At 39.3% G+C, this 19,135-nt stretch overlaps 1 protein-coding gene across 4 annotated transcripts in view; it reads left to right on the forward strand.

Annotated features, from left to right (window-relative positions):
• TNIP3 (TNFAIP3 interacting protein 3) overlaps positions 1 to 14,480 on the forward strand; it is a 35,753-nt gene extending 21,273 nt beyond the window's left edge. For 2 of the 4 annotated variants that reach the window (XM_067735173.1, XM_067735175.1), the window contains 5 exons: positions 5 to 55; positions 1,163 to 1,276; positions 4,168 to 4,228; positions 13,055 to 13,150; positions 13,346 to 14,480. In XM_067735173.1, coding sequence (XP_067591274.1) covers positions 5 to 55; positions 1,163 to 1,276; positions 4,168 to 4,228; positions 13,055 to 13,150; positions 13,346 to 13,377 — 354 coding nt within the window. In that variant the 3' untranslated portion in view covers positions 13,378 to 14,480. The remainder of the gene's footprint in view (positions 1 to 4; positions 56 to 1,162; positions 1,277 to 4,167; positions 4,229 to 13,054; positions 13,151 to 13,345) is intronic. The other 2 variants (XM_067735174.1, XM_067735176.1) reach the window with 2 other exon arrangements.
• Positions 14,481 to 19,135: the final 4,655 nt, after the last annotated feature.

Here is a 19,135-nt window from a genome sequence, read left to right on the forward strand (position 1 = left end):
ACAGATAAAAGCTGGTCAGATGGAGAAAGAAAAACTAGAAAGGCAATTAAAACAGGTATGTTGATCCTTCCTGAAATTCACCAGCCCTCTTGTCGTGGTTTTTTTTTTTTTTTTTTGCCGTACGCGAGCCTCTCACTGTTGTGGCCTCTCCCGTTGAGGGGCACAGGCTCCGGACGCGCAGGCTCAGCGGCCATGGCTCACGGGCCCAGCCGCTCCGCAGCATGTGGGATCCTCCCGGACCGGGGCACGAACCCGTGTCTCCTGCATCGGCAGGCGGACTCTCAACCACTGTGCCACCAGGGAAGCCCAACCTCTTGTCGTGTTTGAAATTCCAACTTTAAGTTTTACACATTTATTCCCAAATACAGCAGGTCCTCATGGTCACAATTGAAGGCATTTTCAAACTCTGGTACAGATGGCCTAGGACAACTCATGCTTTTCATTGTCAACTAAAATGTCAGTGGAGAGTTAATGCTTAGGTACCCCCAAGGCCTCTCAACCCTAACACTCATGAAAAGCACATGTTACAGAACACATTTTTACAGTAGCACAAGCTTCAGTGTGTGTTCATGCAAACAGAGATTTCTTCATAGACTCACAAACACCTGGGAAATATATTTCCTTGGTATTTCTTGCAGTTGCTTCCACAACAGTGGAAAACTACGTCAAAGACTTGTGCCTTCTTTTGAGAAAGTAGAGTATCTTCTTGGGTATTGGAGCATTCTAGTCCATTGGTTCTCTAGTAGCCTTAAGGAATGAATATTGTTTCTCTTAATTCCTAATTTCCTCTCTGGACTTTAGTTATGTCATCAGTGTCTCTGGCTGCAGTTTAAGAAAATTTATTTTATGGCTTAAAGGCTGGTTCTTCTTAAGCAAGGACTCTGTGAAGATAACTCAGAGACACAAAGTTAACTCTACATACATTTTCAAGTGTTTCTAATTTCTTCAACATGGAAAAGTAGCTACAGCTTCACCTTCAGTAAAATTTGGCCCGTGAGCTTCATCTGTATCGGTCCAGAGTCTGCATTGACGGGCCTCCTATCTTGAATTTGTATTATGCCAGACTTAGGCTAAACCTTAAGATTTTAACCAAACCTTGTGGTTGTATAAAACAAGTGTCAGTGTGATTCCCCAATTTCACCCACTTCCCATGAACCAACAGCATTGTTCTCCTCAGATGTATTTCCTAACCAGTAACTACGGCTGGAATTTCCACCTACGGGATCCATGCCTACCGACAGGCCCTGGGGCTGTGCAGGATCTACAGAAGTACCCAGTAAGTAAGAGCTCTCATTGCAACAAATAAGTGCTTATATCTCTAATAAGTGCTAATATTCTCTTTTGGTAGAAATGATGTCTGTCTCAGGAATTTTGGCACATAATACTGTCTACATAAAGAGCCTCTATTTATCTCAGCCTCTAATTTGCAGAGTTACAGTGGTCTATGTACATTATAATTATCTTTGGGCCACTGTATCCATAGGACATATAGATAGGAATACATTAACTGAAAGGTATCGAATTGAGCTAAAATTCCAGGAACAAACATATAACACTTTATATGGGTCATTTTTAATGACATACCTGACTCTACCGAAAAGACATTTCCGTGTATAAAGAAAAGCAAAGTGAATATAGCAAAACAGTCTGGGTGATACCTTTTTCAGTTGTAGACTTATATTCAACTACTATGAATATTGCTACATCTGTGCAAAATAGTTTTGGACATTTTCCAGTTGAAAGCATCTTCTTAAAGGATCCAAGAAAAAGTGACCCACTTAAGTTGCTCTCTGTGGCTGTGTCTACCCAAGCAAAATGAAGTGAACGGTGGAGCCGTTAGTTGTGAGTGAAATTGCTTTGGACAGTCAACCTGAATAAGTCAGACCCAGAGCACCCTCCCTTTCCTTCTCAATAACAGTGTTCCACCCACCATCCCCCATGGTCTGGAAGTTTGTCTCTACTCTCTATTTTTGCCTACATAGACAGAATCTTCATACAGGAAATAAATCATGCATTTTTCTGCATTTTGGATTGGCTCAGACAACCTTCTCCCCCTTAGTTATTATTAACTGTGTTTCTAATTAGGCAAAGAATCTGAGATTTTAAATCCTAGCAGGATTTTCCTAGCAGGACACTTAAGGAGTACATAGTTCTCTTAGTTGCCTGAAACTTCTCACACTTTTGTATTTGAGTGTGACTCAGAAGCCCTTTTCCCAAGGGAAGAGATAATGACTCTTTGGGTGGTGGAAGGAAGGATATCAGAATTTAATGAGCATCTCTTAGTTGACCCTGGTGTGACACAGCATACAGCTGAGAATTTGGTTCTTTTTGTGTTGTTGTTGGTTGCTTCTTCTGTCTGCTCTCTCTCCTCCATTTTCTTTTTTCTTTACCTGTTTGCTTACTTTTTACTTTTCACTAGAAACATTTCTGGGAATCTCCAAACACAGCTATCATTCTGTATTTTTTTCAGAATGTAGAAGGAAATTAATATTGTGGGAAACAAAGAGATAGAAATTTACTAAGGAGTTTAGTTGTCTGCAGGTTAGGGAATTGGGGGAAATACTCTCGTGGAAGGTTAACTATAAATCCAAGGACTCATTCAAGTTTGCCTACAAGTAAAAATGACTGTTTTCTTCAAATCTTTGTTTGTGGAAAAAAGGCAGACGTTCACCTACTATAAAAGCTCATCAAACCTTTTCTATCAATTACAAGAGATAAGGCAGTCCCGATCACTTAAAATTATCACCAAATAAACATCTGTATTTGAAACAAGATTCCACGCCATGTAACGACTACATTTTCAATCAGTATTCACTTAAACAAAATCTCAGTATAAGGAGAGAAATTACAGAAACTCCCAGAGTTCATTTTAAAAGAATATTTCATGTCTCATGCTTATTTCTAAGCCTGAATTAAAGCACATGCGATAGTGTTTGTAAAATTATGGTATATTCACCTTCTTTTGGCAACTGTCCTGGAATATAAAACTGAGGCTCACGTCACTTATCCTATGTGTTATTTGAGACATCTAAAAATAAACGAGGAGATGAAAAACGGAGGTGATCTCATTTCCTCTTCTAGCTTTTTGTGGACCAAAAAGAGCCAGGAGCCTAGGTGTCTGAGTGAGGGTAAAGTGGGGTCAGGCAGTACCAAATGCAGCATTTCTTAGCATCTTAGATAATTGAACTCTTAGGCTACTTTCAGTGGTCTGGCAGCCCTGTAAAATGCCCCCATTGGCTCGTTGTTAGAGAAAATTCTCCTGAGTTATTTTCAGGTGGTAATTGGATAATAGAACAAAGGGCCTGTCTTCTCTGGGTCTTGGGGAGAAGGTAGAGGAAGCAGGAACAAGCATCTGGAGCAGGAAGACAGACCAACCTCCTTGGCAGGGAAAGCTGAGATTCCTCTGTTCTAAGTGGTTAAATACAAAGATTCTGGCCTTGGAACTGTATTTTGAAATTCAGGTCTATAGTTTATGATTTATTTCAATGCAATTTGTTTAACAGGTTTCCTGATGTTCAATGTCTAGCTGTTCTTAATTGGTGTAAATCTAGGAAAAAAAATCCCAAGAGAAAAATCCAAGTCTACCCTCTCTTCTCACTGACTTTCTAGTCTAAACTAAGCAATTTAGAATAGTTTCTGCAGAGGAACAGTACAAAGGGAAAGATTTTCACTCCTTTACCATCCTGAGCCTCTATAAGCCATGTCCTCATGTAATGGCTTAGATTTCTTCCTTGAGCCACCAGAAAACATTAAACTTGTACATTGTTGTTGTTGGTTTTCCTGTTGCCTCCTGTGCTAGGGTTTTATAAAGAGTATTGTTGATGATAAATTCTTTTGTTTTATTTACGGGCTATAGTAAGTTTTACAAAAGTCTTTATACTTCTGCACATATCCAAAACACATCTGGTTTAAAAAAAAAAAAAGCCACAATCGCAAAGTAGTAGACTTTCTGGCTGAACACAGAGTGGATTTAGGAGGGGGTAGGGAGATGGTAATAGTGATGAGGGAGATAAGAGGGGTGAGCAAGATTGGCCACAGGTCTGGATAGAAACCCCTTTTGTGTTGCCTGCATAACAAAAGCCACATAGGGTAGTTATATTTGTAACACACCACTATGTTTGGTTTGAAGCCCGTGTTGCTATAATAATGTTTTATTGTTCCACACAGCCAGACTGTCAGTGGTATGCTCCCGACCTGTTTCCGCCAGATGTGCAGGACAAGGCGAATGGTAAGACCGCAGCTGTATTGAGCATTCTTTCATGTTTACATTTTAATGGGCTCTTTTGGGGATGTTTACTCAACATACATTCACTCATACTCGGGGAGGACCCACTATAAAGTTGAGTTGCATACACAACTCTAATGTGATGCACCTGGGATTAAATTGAACTCCTTTAGAAAAAGAAAATGTTCGAATGCAGAAATGCATGGATCTCAGTTCTGGCATCTGTTCCTATTCCATCTCAGAGTCAGTATTCCATCCAGGGTTAGAAATGAGAACTTCCAGCAGAGCTGCATTATAACAACAACAACAAAGTTCTGTGATTCTGCTGCAAAAGACAGATGCACATCCACTATTCCAGGTTGAGTTTGCTAGACAGATGTTTTAAATGTCACTGGCAGACAGACAGAGGAAACCAAAGGCTCAGAGCTGTGTTCCCTAATGACTAAGTGTCAGGCTCCAAGTTTAGGCCAGTGTTGCCCACAACGCCCACTTCTAAGTATGCTGAGAAAAATGGAAAAGTCACCTACCAAGTACTCACAACTAGGGGTACTCTTTTACCTTATTTTTCTTTGGTTTACCATTCTCTTCTTTCTTTACAGCATATGCTATACTTTCTACTGCTTGTTTCTCTGGTCTCATGAGGCCACCCAGGAGTGGGCTGAATAAACTGGGCTATAATTATAATCCCTCTTCTGTTTTCATCACATATAATCAGAAGTCAGCAATGTCTGCTGCATGTTTAACATTCCATATGACACATACCTGTGACTCTGAGTTGTTAATTTCCAGAGATTGGAATCTATCTACAAAAGCTGAAGAGGAGCCATGTTCCAATTTCAGGCCATACTTGGAATGTTATCTCATTTAGTTCAGATCTGAGGTCACAGAATTCTAGTGTTTAGTACAAGGAATCCATTATGGAGTGGAAGTAGAGAGCCGGGGATACCATATGTAATTTTCCAGTTGGGAACTTCACAAGTCCAAGGACTTTTCATGGTAGTCTGCATAAATGGAGCCTCCTACAGTTGTGCAGCACACAACCTGGACAGCTGTACACAGCAGCACTGAGAGTGGCAAAGGCCATAGCTCACAGTAGCATTATGGAGAAGAAAGATAAAAAGTGAGAACTCTATAATAAAATGTCTAGGTATTTATCAGAAAACTGTAGGACTTTCTTTTTTCTTTTCTTTCTACTACTAATATAACCATTGGTTTTAATGAAGTTCTTGGGTTCCAGTCATAAAGGAGAGCTTTTAATAGAAAGGCACACTATTAACCACAATGATTGTTGCATAATGTCTGTGTTTCTGAAATACATTAGCTGAGTTGCCATCCAATTATAGTTTCCCATTTTATATTATATTGGTCTGGAATGAATATTAAAGATATTTTCTCCTGAGTTGGAGTTGAATCACTAGAAAATACAATTATGCAGTAGAGAATTCGATAATATCATAAAGCCATTTATATATCACTATAGTATTCGTCCTGGACCAAAGTAATAGAAACTAACGATTATATAAAATAGGACTGAATTGTGATGATCTTCAAAAACTAAATAACATGCAAAAATATAATTTTATAGTCAGTGTGTGAGACCTACTGATTTTTGTCTACTTGGGAAGAAATATAAGAGCTCTGTGATGTATAAACATGTTGTGTGACAGGGTCTACAGATATAAAGCAAGTTTTATTATTATACCATTTTACAGATGAGGAAACTGAGTCTTGGAGAATTTAAGTAGCATGCCTAAATCACAGAGTTAGGAAGATTTAACCCTGGGATTAGATTCCAGGTATATAACACCTCAAAACCTGTGCTTGAATCATATCCTGTAGGGCCCTTGAAAAGCTACCTCTCTTACTATATTAAAACTCTCTAAAATGGTAGATATAAAAATGACAATGGGGGTCTTAACTTGGATAATTATAGGTCTAGTATCTAACCCTCAATAATCTCTTCTTCCTAAGAACTCATAGCATATATTATCTGTGCTTCTCATTTGACACTTAGAATATCACAGGTAAAAGACACAGTACTATGTAAGAATCAGTGCATAATAAATGTGTTATGAGGTAAATCTTGCTTGGGCAGTCCTGGTGGAAACTGAAGGGTTATATTACCATTTGAAACCTGTCCTCCGTACCAGCGCTGCTCTGCAGCTGACTGTGGCTTGTCTACAGGGAAGAGGGCTGATCATGACTAGGGGACTATTATAGAAAGAAACCTCCTTACTTTAAAATCTACCTGCTTGGAATTCCTGTTGCCCCTTTTCTAGCTTCCAAAGCTGATGCTGTTTCAAAGCTCAAGCCAGGTCATGACACTTGGCAGAAGCTCTGAAATCACCCTTGTCACAAACATCCCACGTGCCATTATTTAATTTCAGTAGTGAATCTTGTTATTTTTTGTTTTATTTAATTGGAAAGCTCCTTTTGCTTTGTCGATCCAACACAATTGCTCAGAGTTCTTAAAAGTAATTGTGTAGTATTGATGGTTAAAAAAATATGGGTTTAAAGAGCTTTTATTATAAAGATATTTTTATTGTCTCATCATATGACCAATACATTTATTCTCCACTATTCAAGAATATACTGCTAGTCAATATAGCCTGTGTTTTGGACTAGAAATACCAAAATGCAAGCAATGGGAAGAAAAATGAGTGGAAAAATTAGACTCTGTTTCTGATAATCTATAAACAAGCTATTTCTGAAAACTGCTATACGTTTTATTCATATAATACTTAAAATATTTTATTTATATTTAAATAAAAAGGATCCTTTTTAAAATGTGGATATTTAAATTAATATTAATTAGTACATATGCTTCCTAGATTGTCCTAGTTCTTGGTTTTTATTAATTTCCTATTACTCCTGACAAATTTATTTTTCTGACCCCAATATATGTAGGATATTTTTATCTTAGTATCTTCCTTTATAATTATTCCTCTTATTATAATTTAACCTGAAATAGTGGCTCCAATGTCTACACATAGAGCGGCAGCCTTGTGATTTTTAAAAAGAACAGTGGGTACAAAGTGGGTGACTAAACGTCTATGCTACCGCTAGAGCCTCCTCTGACATTCCCAGGGTCTGCGACAAGAACACAAGGAAAGCTGCATACTTTATTTGTAAATATTTAAACATTATGGATCAGGCTTAGAAGCTATTAAAGTATAGTCTATCCTCCTATTGATAAATATAACTGGAAGGCCAGCGTCAAATTTAGAACACTCAGATTCCAACCAGTTCTGGGCCAGAAAGCAGTGGCACAGGAAGACCTGAGCCATGGCCCACCCCCTTCCCTCCCACCTACCCACTGGGAGGGGTCTTGAGTGTGAAGTTGAGGACAGCCAGCAGGCACATCCCAACTTCATATACCCCTCACTACCCTACAAACGGCACCCCTTGGCTTCGGGCCTGGGGAAGAAGACCCCATGGGGCCTGGAAGCAGACCCGGGGTCACCTGGCAAAGAATCTGGGGGTCTGCTTGTGGGTGCCAGGAGCTTGTTCTAAAGGAAGGTAGGCCCACATGATGAGAGGGAGTCTGGCTGGAGGAGGGCCAGAGCAGGGTCCTCTGAAGAGTGGGGACCCAGTGAAGGGCTCCCTGGCCGAGGATTAAGGTCAGTTGGTACTGAGTACAACATGGAACAGTCTTCAGGTCAACTGATTTCCAGCCTTGCTCTCAGCCACTGTCTGTGGTTATTTTAGAGTGCTTTGGGGACACACTGAAAATCAAATCTTCTTTCAGAACCTCAAGATTTGAATAAAGGTTTTCAAGGCTTTGAGACTTTCCTAGCTTTCTCTCTGCATAGCATTAAATAATGGCATTTTTCTACACGATGTCCCCAGATGTCAACGGGTTACAGTTTCTGTTTAAACATGTGATTTTACAAAGAACTTTTAATCTCATTTTATCTGTTATCAGAATGAGATGCAAAATGACTTCCATGTTTCCAGAACAATAACGGCACAGCAGAGTTAGTATAACCTTGAAAGCATGTTGTTTGTTTCCTCCTTTTTGAAATGTCAGAAGGCTATGTCTTCTGACTCTATTGTATGCCAATCACTTCTGCACCTTCCAAAATTTTCATATGGTATAGAGCTGAACTTTGTCTAATGAGCTGGACCTCAATACTTACATATTTGGAATGGCATGAAATGTAGGCACGCAAGATTGTGTTGTGAGCAAACATCATTATTTCTTTACAATATAGAAGGTCAAAGCCCAGCCATTATAATTGGCCTTTACCGATGTCTAATAATAAAGAATTAATTGAATACTGCCTGAATTCATTTCCTAGAGCTACCATAACAAAGTACCACAAACTAGGTGGCTGAAAACAGCAAAAATTGATGCTCTCACAGCTCTGGAGGCTGGAAGTCTGAAATCAAGGTGTTGGGACGGTCGTGCTGCCTTCAGAGCCTGTAGGGGAGGGTCCTTCCTTGCCTCTTTCAGCCTCTAGTAGTCCCAGATGTTCCTTGGCCGCGGCAGCATAAGGCCAATCTCTGCCTCTCTCTTCACGTGGCTATCTTCCCTCTGTGTCTGTGTCTAAATTTTCCTCTTCTTATAAGGACACCAGTCATATTGGATTAGGCTAATCCAGTGTAACCTCATATTAACCTGATTATGTCTGCAAAGCCCCTATTCCCAAATAAGGACACGTTCACAGGTACCAGGGGCAAGGACTTAAACATATCTTTTGGGGGGACACGGTTCACGCAATAACACTAACTGTATGCCAGAAACTATTTTAGGGGCCTTCTATTTATTATCTCGTCAAAACCTTACAGCAGCCATGTGAAACGAGGACTGCCGTTGTCCCTGTTTCGTAAATTTGAAAACTGAGAAGCAGAGAGATCATGTAACTTGTCCAACCCCACGTGGTTGGACGTGGCTGGTTATTGGCTGGGACACAGACAAGCTCACACAGTCTAGCTCCAAAGCCCACATTGTAACCACTAAGCAATGTGGACCACCCCATGCTCTGCATTAAGTAAAATGTAATAGTGTCATACTTTGCGTTTATTCTATTTAAATACATTCTAATGGTCCTGTCCTGAAAACCAGAATCTTTATGTCTCAGGGTGTGTCTTTTTTTTTTTTTTTTTTTTTTGCGGTACGCGGGCCTCTCACCGCTGTGGCCTCTCCCGTTGCGGAGCACAGGCTTGGGACGCACAGGCTCAACGGCCGTGGCTCACGGGCCCAGCCGCTCAGCGGCAGGCGGGATCCTCCCGGACCGGACACGTGTCCCCTGCATCGGCAGGCGGATTCCCAACCGCTGCGCCACCAGGGAAGCCCCCAGGGTGTGTGTTTTTATAACTGTCTTTATTTAAACATTACAGGTAATTTTACATTGGTAAATGGCTTGGATTCGTTGGATTTTTTCCAGTTCCTAATAGTATGAAGAGATAAAGGGACCAGTGTAAATAGTAAAAAGTACTTAAGAAATGTAAGAAACAGAAGAAACTTAAAGACCGTACTTTGTATAATTTTCAATACAGATGGATAAAATATTACAATATTTTTCTTTTATCAAATACATTACTGTCTTAATAAAGGAAATTAATTGAAACTTAGAGGCAGATAATTTTATGCCTGTTTCTAGATTGTTTGAAAAGAATTACAGGAGAAATGCCACCTCACCTTTAATGCTCTTAAGGTCAGCTTATCAGTAAACTAAATGATTTTGCTAAAAGAATAACAAAGTGCAAAAGTATATTTACATGTACAGGAACATATGAAAATACAGATGGTAAATATCTTCCTAGTCAAACACTGATTTTATAAGCAAAGACTAAACATTCTATTTAGCATTTTGTATGAATAGATACAGAAGATAGATCGATCCTAGATGAGAAAAATGCACACAGGAAGTCTAGACTAGTCACAATTCCACCAGGTAAATGAAATTGTAGTAATTCTATTAAATGGAAGATAAAAATCCATAGGGAAGGAAAGCAAGGTATATATTTTATTTTTCTGCATCCCAGCTGGGAAGAAAGTCTACTTACCTAGGTTTCCTTACTGTTCATGCCTAAGCGTTCACATTCTAAGAGGTTAGTGGGCATGTAGAGAGCAGAGTCCCCTCAATCCTTTCAAAACCCCTCTGCGGCGCTGATACCCCCTCCGCTCTTAACCACCAACTGTACTTTAGATTCAGCTAATACTTGATGTAGATATGAGACATGGCTTCTGTCACCAAGATCTCTGGGGTCTATTCAGATCACTTTGGCATCAGGCTACTTAACCTGTGCTCCTGTGAACATGGAAACCTACAGTGTAACCAACACCATTAATAGATAATTACTTACCCAATTAGTGGGTAGAGTCCTTCACCAAGCAATAAGGCAAAGCCAATTCTTCCTAGCAGGTGAGGACCCACATTCCCTTGTGGTGTTTCTCTTGTCCTGCCCCCATAACTGCAGAGCCAAGTCTCACGACAGAAGTCTCTAACCAACTTCACTATATAAGGACACTCTGCCTTCCATTCTAGGAACTCAAGACCTGTATTTGCCTTTGTTCAGATTTCCATTCTGCCATGGATTATCTCATGGGCCATAGCTGCTCTTCATCTAAAACTTGTGGGTAGTAGCCCTTGCCTCTATACCTATTTCACAAGAGTGCTGTAAAAACTACACAGGAACTAATTTTTCTTAATGTTTTAAGATACCTAGAGGTAAGCATCATTAATTAATGGATTAATTCTAAACTTCAGGATTGGTTAGACCAGTAGATAATGCTTCTGGATCCAAATTTATGTTCTCACCATATTAGATATCTTTTCTTTTTGGAAATGCAAAAACTTTTTAATCAAATTAAGGAATGCTTCCAGACTTTAAAAAATTATTATAAAGTTACATTCCCATCTAAACACATTTTTACCTATATTGTTATATTTTCTCAGTTTAGTGCATAATCATGTCTAGTCTGTCTTTAAAATACACCAAAAGTTCAGGTATATATTGTAAATGAATTCTTTGCCATAAATTGTAATTCTGTGCCATAAATTGCATGTGATTTCAAAAACGTACACCACAAATATCTTAAGAACGTTATGCGTCTAAGTTCCTGTAGAAACTGTAGCTAACATTTCTGAGAAAGTAAGATACTTACTACGTTTAATATAACTTTCCAAAAAGGCATTAAATATTTTTTTCTTTTTTTATTGAGGTATAGTTGATTTACAATATTATGTAAGTTTCAGGTGTACAACATAGTGATTCACAATTTTTGAAGGTTGTACTCTCCTCATAGTTCATTATAACATATTCATCCATTCATTATAAAATATTGGCTATATTTCCTGTGCTGTACAATAAAGCCTTGTAGCTTATTTATTTTATGCATGGTACTTTGTACCTCTTAATCCCCTGCCCCTTTCTTGTCCCTCTCCGTTCCCTCTCCCCACTGGTAACCACTGGTTTGTTCTCTATATCTGTGAGTCTGTTTCTGTTTTATTATATTCCCTAGTTGGTTGTATTTTTTAGATTCTACATATAAGTGATATCATACAGTATTTATCTTTCTTTGTCTGACTTGTCTCACATAATACCCTCCAAGTCCATCTATGTTGTTGCAAGTGGCAAAATTTCATTCTCTTTTATGGCTGAGTAATATTCCGTTATATATGTATTATGTATTATATATATTATATATATCCATTATACATGTAATGGATATATATAATGCATATAGTATATATTTATATATATATATATATATATATATATATATATATATATCCCACATCTTCCTTATCCATTCATCTGTTGATGAACACTGAGGTTGCTTCCATATCTTGGCTATTGTAAACAATGCTGCTATGAACATTGGAGTACATATATCTTTTTGAATTAGTGCTTTTGTTTTCTTCAGATACATACCCAGGAGTGGAATTGCTGGATCGTACGGTAGTTCTATTTTTAGTTTTTTTGACGAAACTCCATACTGTTTTCCACAGTGGCAACACCAATTTACACTCCCACCAACAGTGTCCAAGGGTTACCATTTCTCCACATCCTTGCCAATATTTGTTATTTGTGGTCCTTTTGTTGATAGCCATTCTGGCAGGTGTGAGCTAATATCTCATTGTGGTTTTGATTTTCATTTCTTTGATGATCAATGATGTTGAGCATCTTTTCATGTGCCTATTGGTCAAATGACTGTCTTCTTTGGAAAAATGTCTGTTCAGGCCTTATGCCCATTTTTAATTGGGTTGTTTGTTTGTTTGTTTGTTTTGATATTGAGTTGTATGAGCTATTTATATATGTTAGATATTAACCCCTTATCGGTCACATCATTCGCAAGTATTTACTCCCATTCAGTAGCTTGTCTTTTCATTTTGTTTCCAGTAGATACCTTTTTATATAATGGCTGCAGTTCTCAGAAGAATATTTTTTCAACCTGAAAAAGTAACCTTTTATCTTCCTGTTACTAAAATGTTAGTTTAGCATATCTTTGAAATACCAAATGCAGGGCAGCAAGTATAAAACATTTAACATATACTAAAACATTATCATGAATCAGGGAAACACCTTATTTCTTGGCATTTATGCGATTTTTTTTCTGTTGCCATGAGTAGACTTCTTTGATTTTGTTTTCCCTATGGCACTTATTTGTGGCATTTTATCCTGGTCTTACTAAAATATTCCAAATTTTTCATATTGGTTTTCATGACACACTCTCACATCGTAAGCACTGTGATCTTTTCTATGGCTTCGGCAAGAACGCACCCAGTATCGTATTTTTAAAGTACTTTATTTGGCAGTTATCTCTCTGTGGGATGAGTACTGAACCAAAGAGTAACACATATGACTCACTTTCATAAGCAAACGCCAGAGCCACCGAAATGACAGCAAGGATGAGAAGTAGTGTATCCTTGTCAGGCACGATCAGGACGAGGCCACAAGTGATTTCACGAAACGGTAAGCATGTGTCAGTCCTGAAAATAATAACCTTCCATTTGCTGCCTCTTGGTTTCTCAGTGTAAACTTGTGGGTGCTCATGAATAAAATACTTCTTTTCTCGCCAGCCTCGAAGCTTACGTTAGCCCTAAGCCAGAAGAAGAGAAATGAATTCTTAATTTTCAATCTGAAACATTTTCCTGCTGTTTTTCTTAGGTTTCTCCTCAGAAAAGAAAGCCAATGCGTAGAAGCACACGCTGTTGGAGGAGCACACAGGCCGAGGGAGAGCTCAGCTGAGGGCCCTCGTTCCTCCTTTTACTGTGGCTTGTGTCTGCCACACCTGCACATCACCGCCTCCACTACTCATACCTGGTAATGTTTCCCTTTGGCACGGATGGAGGACAAGGCTGTGACAGCTGAGATCCTGATCAAGTCCTAGGGGCCAAAATTATACAACCTATCACAACTTCCAGCTTCCTCGAAATGAGAAAATCCTAATGTGATGGTGATGGCTTTGCTGCGTACATATATACTTAGAGAAGTAGTTCAGAGACACATCGATTTGCAGCTAAATCTGTGTTTTTCTTCCTGTGCATTTGCGTAATTATTAACAAAAAACGTAACTCTGTCTTCTCAAACCAATTAAAACGGAAAACGAATGTATCCAAATTTTATTGCAATTAAATTATACAATGACATAACAGATGTCTAAAGATTAAGCAGGTTTAAAAGTATTCATCCATTTAATAAGGATTCTACTAGGACCAACTGGAGATCATCTTTGCGAGGAGGTATAAAGCAGGAGTGTGAGATTCATGGATATCTGTACTTCTAGAAGTAACTAAAGAAAACCAGGAGCATCAACTGAAGCTGCAGTACAATAAACAATCCAGAGATAAGAGCTGAGACTATCTAGCTCCAACTTCCAAAAGTTATTTTGCTTAATTCCAGTTCAATCGTTTTTGTTTTTTCAATTTCTGGAAATACTTGAAGCTTTGTGTAATAGGAAGATGAAAGAGCCTTACTAAGCAGTTAAATGCTTTCAACCTCAATCTTTGACTATTTAATTCTTGATAATTCTTGAGAAAGAATTATCCTTCTCTTATGTTAATTCACTAAAGTTTGTTTTTTCTACAACTGATTAAAGAGACAAATCATTCTTGGCCAATACTTCAGTATAAGTGAATCAGAAAAACAATAGTTGCATCATAACATTTTGGTGTATTTTTTTAAATTTCCATTTCCTTGAATTAGTGAAAAGGTCATTGTAATCCAACTTCTAGTAGTGGATTAAGTTTGCCAACTGAGGTGTGCTCACCAGAATAAAAATTGAACGTATATGTAAGAAGTACCTCTTGGTAGCCTTGTTATAGGTCAATTCAACAGCAGTAAAACATGATTTAATCATACCATTACTATTACTGAAGTCATCCTACTACTAATTAGCAAACGGCCAAACATTGTCAAGATTGTACAAATGCTAACGTATTGGGAGAAAATCCAGTTTAGGCGAGACCTAATTTCATTTCAACTCCCGGTGGGTGACTGCAAATGTGCAAAGAGGACCCCTTGCTCAGAGTACTACTGTAGTTCCAAGAAGACAGGTTTCCACATCCCCGGCCTGCGAGTCAGCCAGTCCCTCTTGTGACCCTCTCCCAGGATCATTTGGGGACGTCTCTGTCTCAGCTCATTATAAAGGTCACACCCCTGTGCTGTGGTACTTGCTTCATTATCACACACAGTTTGTAGAAACTGTGTGAGGAATAGCTCTATCCCTTTGAAAAGATAGGAAGTCACACCACACGGTGGTCTCTGTTACTTTGGAAATGTAAGGCCAGGGGCATATTTTAAGTTTTCAAAGGTCATGGAGAATTCAATCTTTGACTTGAAGGTATCACATGAAGAGAAAGATATATTCACTTTGTCATGGTTGTGATGTGATGTCAGAAGAAAACCTTCCTTGGAGTCTAGTTAGGCCTGGGAGTGAGGCCAGCCTGTAACACTTACTAGCATAGATTTTTTTTTAACCCCATTTTCCTTATCAACAAAAATAATATTTCAGACTAAATTTCTAATATTATTAAGCATGGACTAACTTCAGATGATTTTCCTTAGTTTATTTATTGAGCTCTATCACCCAGCAAGAGAGGTAAAATTATCCCGTTGTTACAGGTGATTAATCCAAGTCCCATGGCAAGAAAATGGCGGAGCCAGGATTCAAAACTGCCTCAGGGCTGGCCGCCCAGTTCTATGCATGCTATAATTCTTCTTCCTAAATTATTCCAGCAAGTTCCACTTGTTTTATGGTTCTTTGGGTCTTCATCAATTTGAAGTTATAAGAGCATACTTCTAGGAGAAAGTATTTCGATAAAAAATACTATATATTTTATAGAATTTATGTTACCCCTGGGTTAAGGGAAGTATCTCATTTAAGCTCCTACATAGAAAAAGGAAAATGTACATTTAACATTAAAATGCATTAAAGGTAGAAGTGTGGGCCTGATTGGTTGCTTTCATGTATTGATACTTTTTCATGTAGCTCAGACACTGCTAGAATTGAATCTAAAAGACATGTATCTCCCAATTCAATGATTCAATTTAACAATTATTCTTTAAACACTCACTTATTTTCAAAAATGTCCAGGCAGCTCAAAGCATCTCACACTGATTCTTTGTCTATGCACTAATTTTGGTTGAGTCCATATTTGGAGGGGAGGACAGAGTCATTTAGCAGCCATTATTCTCCCCAACTTGAGGGTCCCTTTGCCCCATTTCATTTCTGTCACTTTCTTCTAATCATCCTGGGCACCTGCAGGATGTTAAATCCTAGGCAGATATAAAATCAGTTGCACTGCTGTTGCCGCCACACTATGATCCTTTTGCTGGCTTAAAATTGCTTAAGCTCCAGGTACAAGCTCAAAAGAAAAGAAAATGTTTGCTCTAATCCTTACTTTTCAATAATTTTAGAAATAGTTTCTCCTGCCTAGTTTCCATCTTATATAACTACCTCTTCACTTTCATCAGTCTTTGCTCCAAGGGAAAAAGGTGTTAGGGGAAACAGTTATACCGCCAGCCTTTGTGATTCCATAGAAAAGGAAAGTTTTACCAGCACACACATGCTATACACACACACACACACACCAGGCACCTCCACACACACGCACACACACACGCACACACACACACACCACACACACGCCCCACCTCTGCCTCCCCAGCTTTCCAGGCAGCACTGTGGGACTCTAGTTTCTCCATTTGTGGCTAGGTAGATATATTCAAATTGAAAATTTTGCATAATAAAGTTATATCTTTCCATTTTGCCTCAAATGCTGCTGTGTGTGTAATATATTGCCAAGAATATTGACAAACTCTATCTTAAGCCTCCTACAGGAAGTGATAATGTTGAGATCTAGAACCAATTAACTTGCCAATAATTGCTGAGTAATAGGAGGGGAATTTAACGTTTGTGGAAATGCGTGAGTTTCACCACTTTGTGTCCTGCGCTCAGAAGGTAAGATAATTTCTGTCTGCTCTTCTTCCACTTTATTCCACTCCAGCAGCAGAAGGGGGAGCACAATATATGAGGCTCACGAAGTACTGCTTTGGTAAACTAAACCCAACCCCAGGGCTTCCCAATGCTCTTAACCTATTCCTGAGAATTAGTTTGTTGGGAGAATCATCATATGAGCCGATTTCCCCGAGTCTCCCCTTGACTGGGGGGAGCATTTGCACATCTTCGGGGGAACCTCACAGCTCCCTTCTCCCTCTCCCCCTCTGCGGCCGTCAGATGACGACCCACATCAGCCAGCACAGAGGCGTCTGGCAAGCACGAGGCCCCCTCCACTTGGAGACGCCTCTGCAGGCCGAGAGGCTGGCTTTGTGCTGGGGAAGCTGCTCAGTGTGTCGCTTCACGTGCATTTGCCACACTCGGGCCATTTCCATCCGCCCTGGGAAGGGGGGGCTGAGGGAACACATGTGCGATATCGCAGGCTCCGGCCTAGGCTGAGATGATACTCCACATTTCTCACGAGGGGTTACAGCATTGAGCCGGATTTAGCATGTAAAGAATGAGACTTAAGCCTTTCCTCCTTTGATTCTGTTTAACTTCCATAGGTTCTTTCTCTCTGTTCCTGGGTGGAGACCCTAATGTCTTCCTGCTTCCTGACCACTCCTGAATGCCAACCAAAAACATGTCTTTCCCTTCTGTTTCCTTTCTTCAGACTTTTCTCATGTTCCTTTTAAGTAACGGAAGTTTCAAAAAGGCAAGATGGATGCTAGCATGAATGTAAACAGTATGATCTCAAGTTCTCTCAGATGTGGTAACTTACACGGGGGTCTCCAGATTCCTATTACTTAATCCAGACCCCTCTCCTGATTCCTAATAAAGAGCTCAGTGTGTCCCAAACTGTGATGAATGCCATCGTCCCTTCTAAACCCACTCTATTTCCTATTTTCATCTACAGCATTGTCATTCATCTAGTCCCATAAACCAGAGACCTTTGAAACAGCAGCAAAGCAACATTTTCGGCATATTATGCGTTACTATTTCGAGAAAGGTAAAAATGCAACTGAAACACAAAAAAAGATTTGTGCAGTGTATGGAGAAGGTGCTGTGACTGATCAAACATGTCTAAAGTGGTCTGCGACGTTTCGTGCTGGAGATTTCTAGCCGATCGATGCTCCACAGTCGGGTAGAACAGTTGAAGTTGATAGCGATCAAATCAAGACATTACTTGAGAGCAATCATTGTTATACCACGCAGGAGATAGCCGACATACTCAAAATATCTGAATCAAGCATGGAAAATCATTTGCACCAGCTTGGTTATGTTCATTGCTTTGATATTTGGGTTCCACATAAGTTAAGTGAAAAAAACCTTCTTGGCTGTATTTCTGCGATTCTCTACTTAAACATAATGAAAAGGTTCGGTTTTTAAAACCTCTGCCACGCAGCACAATAACTCTGGGAGTTTGACCAAAATACTCAACCTCTATGAGCATCAGGTTTTCCTTGAATAGTATCCCACATAGTATTTGGGGGCGTCAAGGACTTCTGGCTTGCCATCTCTGTTCTGCCAACTCACCATGACCCCCAAACCTCATGTCACCCTGGATGTAAACCTGGATATGAAATTCGGAACCTTCCAGAGGATCCGCAAGTAATCTAATCCCTGAACCTTCCAGCGGATCCGCAAGTAATCTAATCCCTGAAATGAGTTTCTCATGGTTTGTACAGTCCGTCCTAAATATTTGTGGGATCATGGGGATTGCATTCATAGCATCCCACTACAGGCTCCTATCTAGTATTTGTGTACCCTGCCTTGCCCTCTACCACAGCTTTATTGCCTTGTTATTTTTATTTTTACTCTCTCTTCTGCCTTTTTCCACTTAGTATTCAGTCTTTGACATTTTCACTAACTTCCAACTCTTTCCCTTCTTTCAGTAGCAACAAACATTTACCCCTTTGTCATAAATATAATGACAGTCATTTATTTTTCAAATGTGTCCTTGAGGTATTACCCTCTACTCAAGAGTATTATCAAGGTATTGTGTCACCAAAACAAACAGACAGACAAATGGCAAGGCTCTCTCTGAAAAGAATTCTAATGAATTCTCTAAGTGCTAAGGCACAAAATGAAGAAAATAGTTATCAATTTATGGGATTATTTAAGGATTAAATTATGTATATGAAGAGGTTAACACAGTGGCTGGTACATGGTAGGGACTCAATAAATTCCTTGGTTTCAATACCTATAAAGAAAAATGTCAATGTTGATAAAGGCTGCTATTGTCAAGAGCTGTAAAAGTCTGAAATACATAAGTCAGCTGCCATGGTTTCAGGAATGCTAGCAGAAGACACAAGATTCCTGGGTCAGAGACAGAAGACTTTATTACTCCCAGCAATAGCAGTAGCCACAGTATCAGCATTTCCTTGTGCCCGTTATCTGAGCCTGATTCCCACAGGGCAAAGTGAAGAGGGCCAGGTGACACCTACACAGGCAGTGGC

The sequence above is a fragment of the Pseudorca crassidens genome, chromosome 4, assembly GCF_039906515.1.
Source record: "Pseudorca crassidens isolate mPseCra1 chromosome 4, mPseCra1.hap1, whole genome shotgun sequence".
Taxonomy (NCBI): Eukaryota; Metazoa; Chordata; class Mammalia; order Artiodactyla; family Delphinidae; genus Pseudorca; species Pseudorca crassidens.